Source organism: Phyllostomus hastatus, unplaced genomic scaffold (genome assembly GCF_019186645.2).
Source record: "Phyllostomus hastatus isolate PE091 unplaced genomic scaffold, TTU_PhHast_1.1 phas_contig_34, whole genome shotgun sequence".
In the NCBI taxonomy this organism is placed as follows: domain Eukaryota; kingdom Metazoa; phylum Chordata; class Mammalia; order Chiroptera; family Phyllostomidae; genus Phyllostomus; species Phyllostomus hastatus.
In genome coordinates, this window is record NW_025333857.1 from 23,330,624 (window position 1) to 23,353,149 (window position 22,526).

The 22,526-nt window shown below is 37.9% G+C and overlaps 1 protein-coding gene across 3 annotated transcripts in view; it reads right to left on the reverse strand.

Moving 5' to 3' along the window:
- Positions 1 to 22,526, reverse strand: part of KDM4C (lysine demethylase 4C) — a 381,686-nt gene that overhangs the window by 273,449 nt on the left and 85,711 nt on the right. For 2 of the 3 annotated variants that reach the window (XM_045840410.1, XM_045840409.1), the window contains exon 6: positions 10,883 to 10,932. In XM_045840410.1, the coding sequence (XP_045696366.1) occupies positions 10,883 to 10,932 (50 nt within the window). Of the gene's footprint in view, positions 1 to 122; positions 193 to 10,882; positions 10,933 to 22,526 lie in introns of those variants that run through there. The other variant, XM_045840411.1, reaches the window with a different exon arrangement.

The following is a 22,526-nucleotide window of genomic DNA, read 5'->3' on the forward strand; positions in this document are numbered from 1 at the left end:
AAGAAAATTACCCACAACTTCTGGCTGCAAACACCAGCAGAAATTGAGTCAGTGAAAACACTTCTGGAGTTCCAAGCAAGTTCCCCTGAAAGAACCAGCACATAGGACACACTCAGACTCACTCCATCTGTGCTCCAGCTTGAGCACCAGTAGCAGCTTGAAAGTCACCAGTGGCATCATAGGGAGGAAATGAAGTGTCTGGCATCAGGGTGGGAGCAAGGAAACAGCTTTCTCTCAGACAGAAAGATCAGCAGAGGCCATAGTCCCTTTTCTGAATCCTCCCCACTCAAAGCCACAGAGCTGGCAGGCAAGTGCCATATCTGAGACTCAATGAACCTGGCTAACAGTTTGCCCCACACTAGAGATGCCTGAGACTTTGCCCCACAAAACTTACCGGCTCACCCAAGCTGTTAATGATTACTTTTCCATATGAATGACTGGTTTTCGCTTATTTTTCACAACTTCCTAACTCTCAAACAAGGAAGAGCTGGGCTTAGTAAGCCCCCACTACTGAACCTCTTGCTAAGTGATCCGAGGCCCAGCAGTAGCATTGGCTAGCCTAGACTCACAGCTTCACTTCACCTGGGAATCTCCAAACCCAGCACAAGTAGTAGCCATCTCAGATTGCTTTATAGCTCAGACTGGAGAGTTCCAGGCAAAACACAGATGGGGGCTGACCTTGACCTGCACCACCCTGGAAACCCCAGAGCCTACACGACCAGAGGACAGCTACAGACCACATCAGAACACCACCATCCTGCCCCTACACAGCTGATCCTCCACAGAGGGAGGAGGATGGTGGTCAGAGATCACAGCCAGTCCTTGCAACTGACTGGCCTGGGTAAATCCTTCCCATTGACCTGCCAAAAGCAATCAAGACTAAACTACAAGAGGAGGGTATACTCAGCCCACACAAAGGGTGTACCTGAAGTAACTGGCTTAGGTGATAGGGGAGGCTGTGCCAGTGGACCCTACAGGACACCTACGACATTAGGCCACGCTACCAAGACATGGAGTCACGGAAGCTCTATCTAATACACAGAAACAAACACAGGGAGGCTGACAAAATGAGCAAAGAAAAATGGCCCAAATGAAAGAATAAATCAAAACTCCAGAAAAAGAACAAAACAAAAGGGAAATAAACAATCTATCAGATGTAGAGTTCAAAACATTAGTTACAAGGATGCTCAAGAACTTAATGAGGACCTCAACAGCAAAAAACAGATCCAGTCAGAAGTGAGATATACACTAACTGAAATAAAGAACAATTTACAGGGAAACAATAGCAGAGTGGATGAAGCCAAGAATCAAATCAATGATTTGAAACATAAAGAAGTAAAAAACAATCAATCAGAACAAGAAGAAAAAAGAATTAAAAAAAAGATAAGATAAGCAGCCTCTGGGACAACTTCAAGCATTCCAATATTTGCTTCATTGGGGGAGCCAGAAGAAGAGAAAGAACAAGAAACTGGAAATCTATTTGAAAAAATAATGAAAGAAAACTTCTCCAATTTGGTGAAGGAAATAGACATGCAAGTCCAGGAAGCACAGAGAGTTCTTTGCAAACAAGATGGATGCAAAGAGGCCCACTCCAAGACACATCATAGTTAAAAAGCCAAATTTAATGATAAAGAGAGAATCTTAAAAGCAGCAAGAAAAAAGAAATTAGTTACCTACAGGGGAGTTCCCATAAGACTGTCAGCTGAGTTTTCAAAAGAAACTTTGCAGGCTAGAAGGAATCGGAAAGAAATATTCAAAGTCATGAAAAGTGACAGCCAAAATTGCTCTACCCAGCAAAACTGTCATTAGAATTGAAGGGAAGATAAAGAGCTTCCTAGACAAGAAAAAACTAAAGAAGTTCATCATCACCAAACCATTATTATGTTAATGAAGTGTTAAAGGGACTTACTTAAGAAAAAGAAGATCAAAGCTATGAACAATAAAATGGCAATAAATACAAATCTACCAACAATGGAATCTAAAAAACAAACTAAGCAAACAAGAAGAAAAGAGACAGAATAATGGACACAGAGAACATTTTGATGATTACCAGATGAGAGGGGTTGTGGGAGGATGGGTGAAGAGGTGAGGGGATTAAGAAGTACGAACAGGTAGTTACAGAATAACCACAGGAATGTAAAGTACAGTATAGGAAATAGAGTAGCCAAAGAACCAAGACGAATGACCCACGGACATGAACAATGGTGTGGGGACTGCCTGAGGGAGTGGAGGGTGCTGAGTGAAGCAGGGTGATAGGGAAAAGTTGGGACAATTGTAATAGCATAATCAATAAAATATAATTTTTAAAAAGAACTTGGAGTTCAGCCTTGCAGAGACATGAATTCAAAACACAATTCTAACACTCATATAGCTTTGACTAGTCCCATAATCTCTCAGTTTCTCAATTTCCCCATCCATATAATGAGGATATTTTTGTTATCTTCCTAATTGGGTTCTCTTTTTTCCAGCTTTATTGACATATAGCATTGTATAAGTTTAAGGTATACAGCATGATTTTATATATATATATATATATATATATATATATATATATATATATGTATGTATGTATGTATGTATGTATGTATGTATATGCATACATACACACACATATATATACACACACACTCTTAAATGATTAGCACAATAATGTTCAGTTACATTCATAATCTCGTGTTACAATATTTTTATATGTGAAGTTTTAAAATCTACTTTCTTAGCAATTTTCAATATAATATTATTAACTATAGTCACCATGATGTACGGTACATCCTTGTAACTTATATTCATCTCATAACTGAAAGTTTATACCTTTTTATCGCCTTCACCCACTTCTCCTACCTCTTGCCTCTGGCAACCACCAATCTTTTCTCTGTTACCTATAAATTCAGTTTTTTTAGATTCCACATATAAGATCACATAGTATTTATTTTTCTCTGATTTATTTCACTTAGCATAATGCTCTCAAGTTTCATCCATGTTGAAGGAAATAGTAGGATTTCCTTCTTTCTCGTGGCTGAATAATATTACATTGTATTCATATAAGACATCTACTTTATCCTTTCACCTATCAATGGACACTTAGATTGTTTCCATGTCTTGGCTATTGTAAGTAATGCTGCAATGGACATGGACATAGAAGTGCAGGTATCTCTTAAACACAGTGATTTCATTTCTCTCAGACATAAATCCAGAAGTGGAACTGGTGGATTGCATGGTAGTTCTATTTTTAATTTTTTGAGAACCCTCCCTACTATTTTCCATAGTGGCTGTCCTCACAGGATCTTCATGGTAATCCAATCAGATAATGCTCAAAAAATGTATCCAGAGTCAAAGGGTAGAAACCACTTAAATGTCCATCAACTGATACACTGATGATCAAGTGTGGTATATCCATACAACAAAATATTACTTATCCACAAAAAATTCAAGTAATGATATAAGCTACGACCTAAAAACATGTTGCATGAAAAGGGCCACTCACATACTATATGATTCCAGGTATATGAAATATCCAAAATATCCAGAATAGGTAAATAACTAAAAAGAAAGCAGACAAAAGCAGCCCGGGTCTGGAGGGGTGGGAATCGAGTGACTGGTTCATAGATATGGGGTTAATATACTAAGTGTTACTGAATTGTACACTTCAAAATGGTTATTTTATGTTATACAAACTTTACCTCAATTAAAAAAACTTAGTTTACACATACTAACATTCAAGAAATAGTGATCATTATTATTATCTCTATTACTCACTTCCACCATATTGACTCTAGTTATTATGTTAGCTCAAGGAATCTTTGTTTTCTACCATCTCAGCAGCCTATTAGTGGAGAAGGTGGATCTCTGTCCCAGTAGACCTACAAAGCCAACTGGGTAGTTGCCATAAAAAAATCAATGGTTACCAAGTCTTAAAAACCATCTTAATACCTTAGGCCTATGACCCAAACCTAGCAAGCAGTGCTGGTCACAAGTAACAAACTTCTCCCCCATAAAGAGTTCTAACAGTCAAGCATAACTAGAGTTAAATTATACTGCTTCATGTTTTACTTTGTATTCACCTACAGATTCTTCAAACTTTTCTTTAACTCTGCTGTTTTAAAATTAAATATTAAATTTTACTCTGGGTTCCAAATACTCCCAAATGGATGTCAAGTAACAATTCTATAAAACTAAAAATACAGAACAGAGAAGAAAATCAGTTATTTCACATTTCAAACTATGGAGACAAGTAGGGACAACTACTCTACAATTTCTTCCTCCCATATCAACTCTTCCCTACAAGTAACACATTAGTTTCTATAACAGGTAGACCAATGAGCTCCCAATAAAATTGTATCTAATTTGGGGGTGAAACAACTGAAAGAAAAGTTTGGATAAAAACTACATTTCTACAAAATTATTCAGTAGTAAGAATGTATACATTTCCATTTTAAATAAACAATCAAAAATTAGAACTACAATAGTACATAGGATGCATGGAATAAAATAGTTTAAACATGTATTCCAAGAACTAACTCTTGTAGTTACAACCTCCAAAAGAAGGGGGAAAGCAATTATACAGAGTTACAACAGGCTACTCAGTATCTCAATTTCTTGGTCTATAGCTTGGTTATATTAACAGCAAAAATGAAACACTACTGGCTATCAATCCCTAACAAAATAAAGTCATTATTATACTTTTTCTTTTTTAAGATATTATATAGTGGTAAGCAAGCAAAAGTGGTCTTTGAAACCATTCTCCCAATCCAAAGAACATGTTAAAGGGACGAAGTCTAGCATACTAAAGATTATGTACTGCAAGGATCCCAATAGAGCCCTGAAACTTTAAAACATCCCACAACCACTGTTTGTTAAGACTGCCACAGTACTGCTGGTAGCTGTGTAACATGGGAAAGTATAGAATCACATAAGCCCTCTCAAAGACCAATACACATGCCAGGATGCCCTGTGTTCAAGATAAAAGTAACATATATAAGAAGTATTATTCTTAGTGAAAGAATGAGATCCAAAAGTCTACCTATTGTATAATACCATTTTTATGACATTCTAGGAAAAGAAATCAGATTACTGGTTGCCAGTGGCTGGAGGAAGGGATTAATGCAAAGGGCACAAGAGAACTTTACTGGGATACTGCTCTATAGGCCAATAATGGTGGTATTGATACCACTTTATAGATTTGTTAAAACTCAGTGAACAGTACAAGGTTGTCCAGAAAAAGTCCAGCCATTGTCAATATAACAAGAATAGTTTGCGGGACATTTATGTAACCTGGAAGCCAAGGAGAGTGGACTGGAATGCACATGCATGAACAATGAAAACTTCCCAGTACTAGTCAGCAGGGGGTGGTAGACACAGTTGAGTGAGCATGTGTACTGTGTGCCATCACATTCAAAATGACTGAGTGAATAGAGCAACAAATCTGCATTCAGTTTTTTGTTAAGCTTGAACATTCCTCCACAGAAACTATTCAGATGATTCAGAAGGCCACAGCTATGGACAACTAGTAATTGGCAGCTTCATCATGACAGTGTACCCACTCATGCATCATGTCTCTCATGCAGAGTTTTTGGCCCAATATCAAATCATCCAGGTGACTCAGCTCCCCCTACACCCCAGAGATTTGGCACCCTGCAACTTCTGACTTTTCCCAAAACTAAGATTATTATTAAAAGAGAAGAGATTTCAGACCACTGATGAGATTCAGGAAAATACAACAGAGCAGCTGATGGAGATTGGGAGAACTGTGTAAGGTTCCAAGGTGCCTACTTTGAGGGGGACTAGGGCATCACTGTCCTATGTACAATGTTTCTTGTACCTTATATCTCCTTCAATAAATATCTCCATTTTTCATATTGCATGGCTGGATACCTTCTGGACAGACTTTGCATATTCAATGGAGGTAGCTTTTACTAGAAATGCATTTTACCTCAATCTGATCATATATATATATATATATATATATATATATATATATACATACACACACACACACACACACACACACACATATACATATATATGTATATATACACACACACACACACATATATATGACATTCTTAAATTGTGCTAGAAATATAACAAATATGATCTAAAAATAGTGTGCTCTTCTTGTGAGATAAAAATTTTTCCATATTGTTAACTGGTTTACATTTTCTAATATATAAGCTATTACTAATTTTGAAATTATTTTTAAATCCAAACCCTATATGACAAAACACAAACCCATGCAATGGCTATTAAATTGCCGAAGCTTCAGCCTTGGAAAAAGATTTAGTAATCAAAGTTTAGTAACAGTTTCTATGGGTATATAAACAATAGTTTGCAGAAGTTGAAATCAGTTATTAATCAGTTAGGAAAGAAAGGAAGAAGAGAAAGGAAAAAGGAGGGACAAAAGATGGAGAAATCAGACATGTAGAATATATGTCCACAGTAGCAACAGAGTTTAAGGTAATTTCATTTGAATATAATTAAAATTTACCCAAGTATGCTTTGATAGAATTTTTAAATGGTTTGTGCAATAGTCATATGACCATCTGTATAGCAACTATACAAACGAATGATAAGGAAAAAAACACAGAAAAAGAATATGGAAGAACTAGTGCTGTGAGAAATGCTTTTAGATAGCATTTACATATAAAAGTTTATTAATGGAATAAACCAATGAGCTACATACAGTACATGGAGAGAAACCTGGTCATTTTGACCCACGTTCATACGTAAGAAAACAACATTAGGCATTTAAACTGTAGTTGGCCTCTCCGTGCTTCCTACTGTTCAAAGAGCAATTAATTACTCAGGAATGGATAGAAAATTACCACACTGCAGGCTTCACTCAGCTCTAAGTGTTCCACAACCCATCAGCATCTCTACTGGTAGAGATACAGTTCCATGGAGCTCTCCAAGAGGACAACCAGGAGATCTCCATACTGATTGTGAATGGTATCAAGAAAGATGGTGGTTCTCTTAAACAATTGCCTTATTTTTTTCTCTTAAACATAGTGCATTGTGTAAAGGGCGACTTTTTCCAATTTCAAGTTGGTGGGTTATTTCCACTCAATTTAACAGGTATATGGGCCATTACATATGGCTTTAAGCTGCATCCTGAGATCACTTTGTTTCAGTTCCCACTTTCCCTGCCTTGACGGGACAGATGGACCGTACATACACAGGTCCTCCAGGAATCTCCAGCCTGTGCACTCTGGACTCAAACAAATCACAGCCAAACTAGCCAGGATTTTCCTAGCCTTGCTTCCACCCTGCAGAACCGAAGAACTCTTAATTTCCCTCCATGGTAATTCCTCCCTGCGAACTAGCATTCCCCTTCTGAATTCTTCCTCCCCGTTCTCTACTGTCACTTCTCAGAATTTTATTTCATCCTACATTTCAATTGTGCTAACTTGGTGTATGTTATATATTACTGTTTGATGTCTAAAATCCTACTAGGAATAGAAACATGGTTGACTATAAAACATTCAAAAGTTTAATCATAGTGATATCTGACATCAAATTATGAGGAAATTAAGTTTAAGGATTGTCTCACCATTCTTAATGCAACTTGATTGATAGTAAAATGAAAACAAACATACCCTGGCACACCATACATTGATCTCCATGCATGAAGCATGAATTTGGCATGAAGGAGAGGGTGTATCACTGGACTTCTTCATTTTTTATGGCTTAAGGGGCCCCTTAAAATTGACTGCTTATAATCGGAGGTATTTTATTTATTAGCCTTTCAAAACAAGACATTTTAATAGAATATTTTCAGACCATCAGCTAAATGAATGCTTAAGAAAATAATCTATTGGCCAATGTGAAAGCTTATAAAAGTACATTCTCCAAACTCTGAGTTAGAGGTATGAAAACAAGTCACTTCAGAAAATCTATTCATAGAATTAAAAATGGCATATTTATTGCTATTTTCTAATCTCTTGACAGCATCTCTTTTGGAACAAACCCTTTTAAGATTTCATGATAGCATCCCAGAAATACACATAAATGCCCTATTTCAAATATAATTTCAGAGAATCCACAGCCTGTCTGAATCCTACCACAGATGCTGGTCCACCTCCTGGAATAGGGGTCTCTGCATATCAGGCTAAGAATCTGCTCCTCGGGCTTAAATTTAAGATTAATAGTCATTTAAACATACACATACATATCTCAAAGATAACTGTTTTAAAAAGAAAACATGAACTAAAGTAAGCCTTCATAATGATACTTATGTTCCTTTTTGCTGAATGTTGCTTTTTTAATAAGTCAAAACTAAAACACTTGTTACAAGTGGACATAAGGACCTAAAAGAATCAATTTATTTGCTTCTACCATCCTGTCATTTCAAACAAGGTTCCCGCTAATCATTCACACTTCTAGAATCAGCTGCACAAAGTCCTAACTCACATATTTTTCCCCAGTAACCAAAATTTTGATTAAAGTAAGTCATCTTTAATTTTTATTAAATATAGGCATTTTATTCATAAAAAAAAATGGAATACAGTCCACAAAAGTGTTTAGCCATGCCCAATTGTCTTCAAGCCATATTTTGCTTAACTTAATAGAAGAGCAAAAATATTGTTTTATTTATAAAATGGATGAGATTTATACATTCTGAAAACTGAAAATCTTCAAAACTGTCATTTATGATTTAACATTATACTTCTATTCTCCTTTATACTTTCCATTCAATTGTATCAAACCAAAAATTAGAAAGAATGCAACTGCATTATAGCTGAACATAACAAGTATAAAAATTGCAAAAATTCACTGGAGATTTTTTATGATATTTATGTCTACATAATAGTGAAAAAAAAAGTGCTGTATAAATGAGAAAGCCACTGAAGGGCAAAATCTGACTCCTGGCTTTATTAGATGCAGGCCTAATGTCTTTCAGATAAAATATTTGTAGGTGCCACAGTCAATCAAGATTTCAACAGGAACCAAAGATGAAAGCATTCATGCATAAAAGGCAAGTGTGATAATTATGATGTGGAGACAAGATAATGGAAAATACCCAAGGCCTCTTTTCACTTTATGTATCAAGTGCTGCCTTGACCTAGATATCCTACAATGCTCCATCATATTTACTGTGTTATTTTATCATTTTAATTATTAAGCAGAATTCAATTAATTGGGCTAGCATCTGGTCAGCAGATGAAAAGCCTCTACTATCTTACAGGGTCTTTTTCCTATGTCATTTCTCAAAATAATACTACAAAACAGTTTTGAATAAACATACAGCTGAGTTTAAAGTTCTTGTTCGTCCTTTAAATTTATTAACCTCTTACCAATTAGAGAAATGGCACCTATTTTCCTGGAATGTTATTCTCAGATAGATTATATCAAAGTGGTTACAGACATATTCCCACTGAAATTTTAGTGTGACTCTATACTGTGAAGTTTACACTGACTCCATTTAAAAAGTTCTCTGGTACTGGAGCAAATAGAAAATGGTGAAGTAATTATTACAGAGAAGATAGTTCAGAATATAGATTTAGCATAAAGTTCATTGCCTATGTATTTAAGCATTATGGTAATCATTTTCTAAACTATGCTTTAATCTATCATCCGGAACCAGGGCTCACCTGCCTTAATATTCATGAAAATAGTCCCCAACAAAGTTCAAGATTACAGTTACATTGCTAGTATTACTATAATGTATCACATTATTAAAACACTAAGGCTTTATACTTATTACTTGCCAAAATTATAATAATGCTTCTTACAAATGTGATACGTAACTATTCCTTCTAAAACTTTTCTGTTAATATGATTTGGAGGAAAGTAACTTTAAAATGTTACTAAAAATTCCTGTTCAGAACCATCAAGTCAAAGAATAAAGTTTCTCAGTATGCCCATTTCATTATTTTTAAAAAAGGCTTCCATAAAGCAGGGATAAAATTCCTTTCCTACTAGAAGGCAAACCTAACATACCAATGAAACAGATTACACCTGACTAAAAGGGAAATACTCACTGAGGATTCAATCCTGAATAAAGGCAGAACATCTATCTTATCCTTAGTTGTTGCTCAATAAAACTTTTCTTTTCCCTGAAAATAAGTCACTATGAGCCTACTTCTTCCTTGGTAAGGGTGATTAACAAAACTGGGGATGAAGATGGCAGGAGGTAAATCTGATTCTTCTTTCTTGTATAAGAAGATGAGGGCAAGGTTGCTGGTATATCTTTAAGACAGAGAAGAAAAAAGGAAGATACTGTCTGCAAACACAATTGGACACAGGTAAAACCATCAACAGACTTCCCAAAAATAATGATGAACAAACCCAAAAAATAGTAATTCAAGTTATAGTAACGGATGTTTAATTTTGCCAGTCTAAGAAGACATACATTCTCATGCTCCTCCAGTAACCTGAGGACATTCATCTTCATATTTCCATAAGGGCTGTCCCAGGCCAAGGGAACAAAACAAGAACTGGGAGTCAGAAGTCACCCCTGGGTGAAATGATCTGACAACATAAAAACATTCATAAAACGCCTGCACGTTGAGATGCAGCATCAGTACTCTTTGGAATTTATCTTAAGGATGTAACTTAAGAAAAGGAAAAGTATTATTGACACAATGAAGTTAATACATTATATAACTGAGAAAAACCATTGGAAATAACCAAAATAGGTTAAGTACAATCACTTGATGAAATACTAAGTAGCCAATTGAAATAACCATGAAGATTATGCAACCAGGAAAACTATGCATATACTAACATGAAAACAATATTCCACTAGAGAAAATATTCCATTAGAGAAACATTTAGTAGCCAATAACTTCAAAATAATGAAATTAACACAGTGACATTCTACACTGTAAAAATATCTCAAAAACAAAGAACCTGTCTAGATGAGAAATACAGAAAGTACGTTTACCTTGAGCTAGTCTTTCAAGTCGTTTCCCATGCTCCGGAGGTATTGCATACCTAAAATTTTAAACATAAATAGAGATTTTAGGTTTATAATTTTTCAGGTAGTATCCTAAGAACATTTACTCCTAAATAATGTCATGTAAAAAAATTCTACACCAGCCGAGCTAGTGTAGCTCGATGGATTGAGTGCCAGCCTGAGAACAAAAGGGTTGCTGGTTTGATTCTCAATCAGGAAATCATGCCTGTGTTGCAGGCCAGGTCCCTGGTGAGGGCAGCACAAGAGAACAACCACACATTGATGTTTTTCTCACTTTCTCCCTCCTTTCCCCTCTAAAAAGGAATAAAATCTTAAAAAAAAAATTCTACACCAAACTCCACTTAAATGAACTGAGTAGATTAGAAAACCAATCGCCGAGTCATATCTCTTAAACACTGGATGGACAAAAGTAAAATGAACTCATAAATCACTTATTTTAATGACCCAGCTTATCATGCCAACCACATTTTAAAGATTAAGGAACAAAGGCAAAGGAGCAGGAAAATGGTTAGCCCAGGAGGCAGCTAGCCACAGCACAGAGACTAGAACCTCTCTCCCAACATTCACAGCACTGGAGAAATCCAGGGCTATTTTTGGTCATATATTTTAGTTTTGTGCTTGGTTAGTTGGCCTTTGTTTTTATAAAAAAACTGGGTTGCTGGGTGTTTTTTAACCTTTTAAAATGTTTTTACTGAAAAGCAGAATAGAACACAAAATTTTATAGCAACATTTACATTTTTAATCAAACCTTTCTCTTATACCTTTCAAATAGGTTTTAAATAAAATTACCAGTCATAAAAAAACCAGCTACTATTTATTTCATGATTATGTGACTTTTAAAGTCTTGATTATGGAAAAAATAATAATTTTTCAAGAAAATACTCATTTCTAGTACAAGATGTTCCCAAAAGTAAACACTTGAACTTATTTACTGTAAACTTACTAACAAATTTTGAAGCAATAATTTCATAATATGCTACACAAATACTAAATTTTACAGGTAGTTTAATGAGGAAAATTAAGGATACTAAAAGTGAAATGATCATTTTGTATTTTAAGTAAAAATATGTTATTCTTAAGACCTACATTTGCTACATTTATTAGATCAAGTTACTTTTAAGTTCAAGTTACTTTTAACTGAAATAATTTTTCTAATTTTACTTAACACCACACTCAGCTACATTTAATGCCAATGATAACATATGCAAAACTTAATCGGATACAATGTAACTAGGCAATTCTCTGAAAGAAAATTCAACCATATATCCTATTCCTTAAGGCACTATTAATGAAATTATTCCAATGAATTGGGAAGATAAAATTTTAGCATAACTAAATGACAATCACCCAATATATATTTGTAGTCACTTCTTACTAGTTTTTAATCCCTGATTAATATTACCACTTATACCCAGAAAAGAAATATGTCCTATATATGCCCCAGATAAGAGGTTCTCCTCCCCCATAACACACATACACACATGCATACACACATGTAAAGGGCATATGCCTGCCCTCAAAGGGTCAGGTGTGGATGGAGGTATTTATAGATCCTGATTCACATTTCTGAAAAATCAGCATCAAAGATAAAGCTTTTTAATCTGAAGTTCTGTTCACAGAAAACATAGGTCTGTTCATCTGCAGAAGGGGAGAAGGTAAGGCGCGGCATCTCTACTCCAAGATCCTCCGTTTACTCATTCTAGGATTTGAATCAACCCATCATACCTCTCCTCCCAGGATGCCCTTTTATTGGCCTATCTCCTAAATTCTTTTCTGCAAGTATAGTATCTCCCAGGTACAGCTGTTCCTATCAGAGACAGGTGATTATTTTCTTCTACAGGTTTGGACAATGTCTCAGTCTATTTTCACATTCTATGAAAGATCCAGCATTTTTCCTCCGTGGCTGCCTGAAGATCAACAACCATCATGAACAACATAGTGTACCTATCTGGACCAACCAACTACTTCAACAAAAACAAATGGTCACTGATGTCCTTCATCCCGGGAAGGCAACAGTACCTAAGATAAAAAATCAGCAAGAAACTAGCCAAAATGTACAAGACCACAATGGATGTCATCTTTTTATATGAATTCAGAACCCATTCTGGTGGTGGCAAGACAACTGTCTTTGGCATGATTTATGATTCCTTGGATCATGCAAAGAAAAATGAACCAAGCCCTGACCAGTGTGGTGCAGTTGGATGGGCACTGTCCCACAAAGGAAAGGTCGCCGGATCAACTCCCAGTAAGGGCACACACTTAGGTTATTGGTTCAGTCCCCAGTCGGGGCACATGCAAGGGGCAACCAATCAATGCTTCTCCCTCACATCAATGTCTCCCTCTCTCTCTCCCTCCCTTCCCTCTCTGTAAAAATGAATGAATAAAGTTATTAAAAAGAAAAAGAAAAGAAAAATGAACCCAAACATAGATTGACAAGACATGGCCTGGATGACAGAAAAAGACCTCAACAAAACAGCAAAATGACCATAAGAATACAACAAAGAAACCCAGAAGGACTGCAAAGACCAGTGTTGGTGCAGACATGAAGATGGTTCTGTAGTGACTGTTACGATTGTGCAGATTTTTCATGAGAGGATTAGTGAACTTTAAAACTTTCCCAAAAAATCCAGTTCATAAATGATTATTAATAAAATTTTTATGGCTAACCAATGATTGCTATAATTCTATAGCATCAGAAATCATCAAAGTATAAAAACTTACTTCCAACCACAGCCCCTTAACATAGGAAGACATGCAAAATTTCCTGAGGACAACCAAATCCTCAAACTGAAAGCCACACTGCGTTCACTCAATTAAGCATACTGGGAGAAAATGACTTCAAGGGGCAGCTCCTCTTCTCTTGCCTGGTTTAGATATTGCCCTTGTTATCTCACACCTCTGATCCTTCCCAGCTCCTATTTCTGGACCTTCTATGCCATTATCACCCCTGTCCAGTTCACAAAAACACCCACTCCTTTTTCCAAGCTCAGCCAGAGTCACCCCAAGGGAGAGCTTCCCATTCCCTCTTGCTGACCAACCATACGGAGTATAGGCTTTCACCATGGTACTCACAATTTATTTATTTGTTTGTTTGTTTATTTGTTGTTTGTCTTTCTGCCTTCCTGCTCTCCTATCAAGCTCCCTTGGGCAAGGGTCATGTCTTTCTCCTGAAACACAGCACCAGCTGAGCAGATGCTCGGTTACTACTTGCTGACTTTTGCTCTCAAGTTACGAATTTTGTTCCTGCTATACCAGGATAGAAGATGTAAAGGAGAGGCAGGATACAGAAAGAAGAAAAAAAAATCATGAAAGTGGGAAATGGAGAGAAAGGGTAAATAGTAATTAAAGCCAATTTACAGACTATCTATAGAGTCAGCCTAGCACACTCAGGATCAACCACTGCGAGTCTCAACCTCCCAGTCTGTTCAAATGCCTATTTCAATCAAAACTTTCTCTCTCTCAAGATTTAACCATCTCCCAGAACCGCACATTTTTAGGTTTCCCCATTCTGCCTTGCCTTTTCTTTATTCCTCCTGGATCCTACACATTCCTGTAATATATCAACAGTCTGTGAAGGACCAAGTGTGCTCAAGGTAGATGGGCAGGTTTGAGGTACTTAATTTCCACTTCAATGGCATGGGTTGGGGGAATCTAATTTTCCAATATAATTGCCTAACAATTCAGTTCCTATGAATGTTGTGGTCAGCACTGAAAAACATCATCTAATTATTTAATAAAAAGAAAAAATGAGTAAAAGTCAACTAGCAAAAGGTTCTAACTTCATAAGAATGTTAATATTTTTCATCCAAAAAACTTTTTTAAAAAAATTGGTATAAGCTACTATCAGACCACATTTGAAACAAAATGCTCTGAATAAGAGCAAGTCATAGGGTATAAAAGCCAAAAAACCCTAAATCACTAGCATGTTTTTCAAAAAGTTTGAAATTCTGCTGCTCTGATAACATCCAAGACTTTGTTCATTTCTATTTGACATACTACTTCATGGAAACACTAAGCAATTCTCAATAATTTTTTGAAATTATAGCATAACAATACAGCCTGCCTGCCCATCCCTCTGACACTCTGTCATCAGCATTTAGACACCTGACTAAATACAGGATGGGACAAAAGTAGGTTTACAGTTGTGAGTCCACAAAACACAGTTTATTCTTGTATTATTATTTATTAATTACTGTATTATTGCCATACAAACTGTAAACCTACCTTTGCCCCACCTTATAAATAAAATAACAAATAAATAACTTTCCTGAGTCCTTCATCTTGCTACCATCCATCTGCCTTCTTTCTTTTCCTTTTTTAGATTTTATTTATGTTTTTATAGAGAGGGGAAGGGAGAAAGAGAGAGAGAAATATCAATGGGTGGTTGCTTCTCACACGCCCCCTACCAGGGACCTGGCCTGCAACCCAGGCATGTGCCCTGACTAGGAATCCAACCAATTGGCTCCAAGGCCAGCGCTAAGTCCACTGAGCCACACCAGCCAGGGCTCATCTGCTTCCTTTTCCTCCCCTTACACACACACACCTTCCAATACTTGCCACACTTTTTGCTACCATTCACACTGGAGTCCAGTGTAATCTGGATCCTATTTTCATCACTCTCAGTATAGCTGCTCAGACAAAGGTTGTCACATTTTTTTGGTCTTTAATGTTTTTCTATCTAGAATTTTTTAAAGATTTTTTAAAAATTTATTTTTAGAGAGGGGGAAGGGAGGAAGAAAGAGAAGGAGACATCAATGTGTAGTTGCTTCTTGAGTACCCCCAACCAGGGACCTGGCCCGCAACCAAGGCATGTGCTCTGACTGGTAATTGAACCAGTGACCCCTTGGTTCACCGGATGGCACTGAATCCACTGAGCCACACCAGCAGGGTGGAATTTTTTAATAGTTTCTTAAAATGCTCACTTCCCTTGAGTTTCATGATCCAACTCATCCCCAGTGGTTTTCTACCTTCTACTCTTGCCACATCTAACACTGATGTTCCCCCTGATTCCATGTTTCGATGCTTCCACCTTCCTCCCTGAGGGAACCACCTTCACTTAAGGCTTCAAGATCACCCACACGCTCCACTCCATACATGTCTCCTGAGCTCTGAATCTCTAAAACGAACAGGAATGGAACAAGTTCATTTGGCAGCCCTCAAACAATTTGCACAAAGCTTACTCCTCTACCATCATCCTATCAGATCTGCTTTTCCTCGAGTTCCCCATCCAACCAACTGCCCAGAAATGTGGGAGTTGTGATCACATTCCCCTTATACCTAATCAACCCCCAAGTTTTACATTTTCTACCTTTCATTTGTTCAAGACATTTCTCTATCTCCATTGCCACCACCTTGGTCCAGGCCACCATTCTCTATCACACAAATTACTACTGTAGCATCTTAATTAGTTAATCCTTCCTCAAGCTTTGCCCTCGCTGGTCCATGTAGCCCAATCAGATCCTGTCACTTTACTTCCCTATTGAAAATCTGTCCAGCAGGAAGAACTGGTGACTAAGTAGAGGCAACAAGGTGAAGGCCCTACAGGAAAAGGTCCTGTCTTGTATTTACAGACAGTTAGTGACCTCAAGTCAGAGAAGTCCTACTTCTATGGCCCTGACCACTTCCTAGATGTTTCTATAACAGTATTCCATCACTTCAAAAGTTTCTACATACACAGGATCAAATTCATATTTCCCCCTTTAAGTTGATTATCTCTCCTAGAATTCCCATTTCAGCTCACAATCCATTTCCCCCTAGCCTCCCAAACTAGAACTACCAGAGTCACCTCTTCTCTATTTCTCATCCTCACTGCTCCCATTGCTAATTGCAAGCCCCATCCACTCCACAGCCTCAAAATCTTCTATCCATCTCTTGGCAACATCACCTCAATTTCAATCTTGATCTGCCCCAGCTAGACTACAATCATAAGTATACCCTCTTGCCTCTCCCTCCCTGGGCAGCTACAGTCCTCACATCACTATCAGAACATAAAAACCTTTATTCCTTACTGCCTCACTTTCAAGACTCCACCCCACCCACCCCCAATTTTGCCCCAGCCTTAAATATCAACGGTCTATTCTCAGTAGGCTAGACTATGAATTATTCTATCACTCACACAGGCTTTGACCTCACTCTTCACCTCAAACAGCCCCCTCCTTTCTGCTTCAAATCCCAACCTCCCAAGCCCTGCCCAGATTCCACATCCCCTTTGAAGCTCTCTTTGAACATGATAAATCTCAGCAGTCTCATTTCTTTTCTTCCACCCAGAACCCTTCTGTTATATTTTTCATGTAGTATTTATCATCTACTTTCCATAAATAGCTGCTATGCATAAATAACTTTTGTCTGGGTAGGCACTGAGTTCTGGGAGGGACAGAACACCTACTACAACCCAGAAATGGTCACATGAATTACCCTTTTTACCCTACCTTGTACAGTGAGTGCCTAGTTCACAGCCAGGCACTCCGTTAAGTGCCACCATTGCTCAGTCACACAGGTAATTCTTTATTCTCTGAAGATATGAGTATGTCTTGCACTTTTCTGTATCCTTTGAAAATCACCAAATAAGATGTCTACCATTGTATGCCCTCAAGTACATACCAGTTTGTTGAAATTATTCATTGTTCATTTAACCTTTAAGAGTTTTTTGTTACATATAAAAGATGAATATTGCAAACAGTTCTGCTACATCAATTAAGAAACTATGAATCACTAATGACCTATCACTAATTAGATATTCACAAGGTGATGTTTTATTTAAAACCAGAGTCTTTTATGAATTAAAATAAAGATCTAATTTGAAGGCTGAAGAAAACAGAATAATTCCCCCAAGCCTGTGTTTGGGTGCTTTGCTCAAAGAATGGACCAAAAATGATGTCATCCTGGTGGTTGTAATATAAACACTATCTTGAATAATTACTAGACAGACATTTCAAACTGTCAGTAGGTAAAACTATTTTTTCAAAATGTACTAGATCCATTTCTCTGATTCAGGTTTTCTCTGTGAACTAGTCTTTCTCTTTTCAAGATATGTTCAGTCCATTAGAAGTGTTTAACAACACTTCTCAAAGGGTAAACTCCTATTTCTCAGATCACTCCCTCAAAGTCTCCCTAATTTCATTTGGGGACCCTGAGGCTACTATTAATGTGTTCAGAAACCAATGTTCCCAGCTCTACTCACTGTCCATACCTCTGCCACTGTGCTGAAACAAGTGACTACATGGGTTCCCCTGTCAGTTTCACTTACAGGTGCTACTCATGTTTCCTGCTGGCCCAGCTTTCATCTACCCTGTGACATCCAGGGCAAATCCAGCCCAGGGCACAGAGGGGAGAACCCCTTCCAGGTCCATGTCATGCTCAGGTAGGTCAATCCTAAAACAAGGCTGTCCTCTATTCCCTCCCCCTGAGGCTGAGTGTGCAATAACCCTTTCCTCCTTGGCTTAAATTTCTTCTTCCCCTTGTTGTTTTGCTCATAGTCATCTCCCCTAAATAACCAGGCTCAATTATCCAGGAAGTTTTCTGACAGATGACAACTCTAAACTGACCCCCCCCCTTTTTTTTTACTGGCATGAGCTTGTACATATGAGCTTGCTTTCTGTAGTTAGTAAAGGGCTGAGCTCAGTGAAAAGAATAACCAACCAGTCATTATGATTAGAGCTCATCACAGCTTCCATTTATTGAGCCCTTATAATACGTCAGAACTTGTGCTAAGATCCTGTACTATAAGTTCTACTACTAACACCTCCATTTTACTGATGAGGAAACCAAGGCTTAGAGGAATTAATTTATTTATATAAGGTGGTAACATAGGTGACACCCAACCCCAGACCTATCTCACTCCAAATTCCAAGATGTTCGTGTTTCCTAATCAATCACCACAAAGATGCCAACAGAAAGGAAGTGACAGGCTATTGGCCCACGCTTTACCATAATTTGTATAATTTCTGGAGGGTGACTGAACTTTTGGAAGAAAATGTTTTATACCTGACAGCAGACCAAAGTTCTAATATTCATACGGTACACTTCTCCCAGCTATCTTTCTTACCTTTATTCATTTTTAAAATACAAATGAAAAATGAAATCACTTGCCTTTGAAACTAAAATTATAATATGCACCAAGCAAAAGACAATGGCATTTTAAATAAAATTCAGATACAAAGAACAACGCCATTAAACAACTAAGGTTTTTTTGGTTCTTCAACAAAAAACTTCATGAATCAAAAGTATCATACCTAGCTCTGGCTGGTGTGGCTCAGTGGAATGAGTGCTGGCCTGTTAACCAAAGGGTGCCTGGTTCGATTCCCAGTTAGGGCACATGCCTGGGTTGCAGGCCAGGTCCCCAGTGGGGGCCATGTTAGAGGGAACCATACATTGATGCTTCTCTCTCTCTCTCTTTCTCCCTCCCTTCCCTTCCCTTCTGTCTAAAGATAAATAAGTAAAATCTTTTTAAAAAAAGTATCATACCTATATTTCACAAAACTCAATATTTCTGAAACAGATAATTTATAATACAGTTTTTAATCAAGGTATATTCCTAATTGTATCCAAAAGAAGGCTGAACAACTATGGATTTTATATGCATAATCATGCCACATTTTCACATTACTGATGTTAACAAGGTTTAATATTTATGAATTTATTAAAGTTTACACATTAATATTTTATTTTAATTATTAAGTCTCATTAGTTAACTGTGGAAAACAGAACATTGCTTACTTCCTTTTCAGGTCTTAAAAGCAGACAAATGTGAGAAACAAGAGTGTGACTGTAGGGGGTGCTGTGGTGGAGGCCCAGGCACCCCTTCCAGATGAGGCCCTCTCCTCACTGCCTTCATCAAGGGGAGGCTGCTCCTTGCCTCACCCCATACTAACCCAAAGTCATATTCCCTACCCAAGATCCTGGCCTCTGGAAAGGGAGGGACTGGTGTCCCATATGCAGTGAATGATACGAGTACAAAAGCCTCACCATCTTGCCTCAGTCTAGGGGAATTCATAAGGGCCCTGACAGCAGACCCACCTATGGGATCTGCATAGGGTTCTACTGCACTCTAGCTTCCCCTTCTGCCCAGTCCTGCTTTTGTGGCAGGTGTTCTTTCTGGAAAATAATCCAAGATACCTCTGCCCCCCAAATCCAATGTCAGAGAAGACTTCCCAAGCAACCGAAACTACAATTACAATGAATGCATTTGTAAGGCTATGTCACTTAGGCATCATCAGTCCTTATCATACAAGCTGAGCATCTCTAAATATGACCTAGACAATAAAGCACTTGAGCTGAGGCACTATGTGAACACAAGATAAAAAACTCTATGTAAAGGAATTCAGCCAGAGCTTAGGCCCAACTTTATGCAATCTGTGTGTGGCCCACCTCCAGACAGAACACTTAGATGAAAAAGAGAAACTCTAGCAGCCATATCAACAGACAGACATAAGTGAGGAAACTACAGTGAGAAACAAAATATCCTAACAAGAACAGAGTTTCAGTGAATAACTGAGCATTAGCAATATAAGCAGCTCCTTTTGAACTTCCAGGCAAAATGGAGGTGTAGGTAGATACATTTTGCCTCCTCGCACAACCAAAAGAAGGACAACAACATATTTAAAAACAAGAAATAACCAGAACTGCCAGAAAATCTAACTGTATGGAAGTCTGACAACCAAGGAGTCAAAGAAGAAACATTCATTTAAACAGGTGGAAGGGGTAGACACAGGTAGCCAGGGAGGACACGACACATGGCAAGGCCTGAGCTGGCAGACCCGTGGTCCCATATTTGCACGCACATAACTGGGAAAAGCAACTGGAAGCAAGAGAGACCACACAACCCAGGTTTCCAGCACAGGGAAATAAAGACTCAAAACCTCTGGTGGTAAAACCCTATGGGTGTTAAGACAGCAGGAGAAACTCCCAGCCTCATTGGAGAGTTTGTTGGAGAGCCCACCCACCCAGGAGTAGTACCGAAAGGGTCCAGTTTGCTTCTGAGTAGCAGGGAAAGTGATTGAAATCCTGCTGAGAGCCTAGCGAGTGGCACTGTTCCCTCTTGAACCCCTCCCACACAAACAGGGGTTGCCCTGCCTTGGCAAATACCTAAGGCTCTGCCACTTAAAACATAACAGCTGTGCGAGAACAAAAAAAGCATGGCCCTAATGAAAGAACAAATCAAATCACCAAAACTAGAACTAAACAATGAAGAGATAGACAACCTATCAGGTGCACAGTTCAAAACACAGGTAATCAGGATGTTCACAGAAATGGTTAGTATGGTCGCAAAATAGAGGAAAAAAGCCCTGGCTGGCGTAGCTCAGTGGATTGAGTATGGGCTGGGAACCAAAGTGTCCCAGGTTCAATTCCCAGCCAGGGTACATTCCTGGATTGCAGGCCATAACCCCCAGCAACCGCACATTGATGTTTCTCTCTCTCACTCTCTCTCTCTCTCCCTCCCTCCCTCCCTTTCCCTTCCCTCCCTAAAAAGAAATAAATAAATAAAATCTTAAAAAAAAAAAATAGAGGAAAAAGTAAAGGCTGTGCAAAGTGAAATAAAGAGGCATGTATAGGAAACCAACAGTGAAGGGAAGGAAACCAGGACACAAATCAACGATTTGGAGCAGAAGGAAGAAATAAACATTCAACCAGAACAGAATGAAGAAACAAGAATTCAAAATAATGAGAACCTTAGGAACCTCCTGGACAACTTTAAATGTTCCAATATCCAAATCATAGGGGTGCCAGAAGGAGAAGAACAACAGCAAGAAATTGAAAACTTAGTTGAACAAATAATGAAGGAGAACTTCCCCAATCTGGCAAAGGAAACAGACTTCCAAAAAGTCCAGGAAGCTCAGGGAGTCCCAAAGAAGCTGGACCCAAGGAAGGCATATCATAATTACATTACCCAACATTAAAGATAAAGAGAGAACCTGAAAAGCAGCAAGAGAAAAGGAGGCAGTTACCTACAAAGGAGTTCCCATAAGACTATCAGCTAATTTCTCAAACTTTCAAGCAAGAGGGGGCTGAAAAGAAGTATTCAAAATCATGAAAGGCAAGGCTACATTGAAGATTGTTCTATCCAGCAAAGCTATTATTTAGAATGGGAGAGCAGATGAAGTGCTTCTCAGATAAGGTCAAGTTAAAGGAGTTCATCATCACCAAGCCCTTATTATATGAAATGTTAAAGGAATTTAAGAAAAAGAAGATAAAAAATATGAACAGTAAAACGACAATAAACTCACAGCTATCAACAACTGAACATAAAAAGAAAAAAAACAAAAACTAATCAAACAACTAGAACAGGGACAGAATCATAAGAATGGAGATCACATGGAAGTTTGGGTGGGGGTAGAATGGGGGGAAGGTACAGAGAAAAAAGAAGCACAAATGGTAGGCACAAAATAGACAGGGGGAGATTAAGAAAAGTATGGGAAATGGAGAAGCCAAAGAACTTATATGTACAACCCATGGACATGAACTGGGGGGTGGGGAATGCTGGTGGAGGGGGGGATGCAAGGTGAAAAGGAATAAAGGGGAGGAAAAAATGGGACAACTGTAATATCACAATCAATAAAATATGTTTAAAAAATATTCCAATGGTTGGAGATTATACTGATTAGCCTTCTCATTC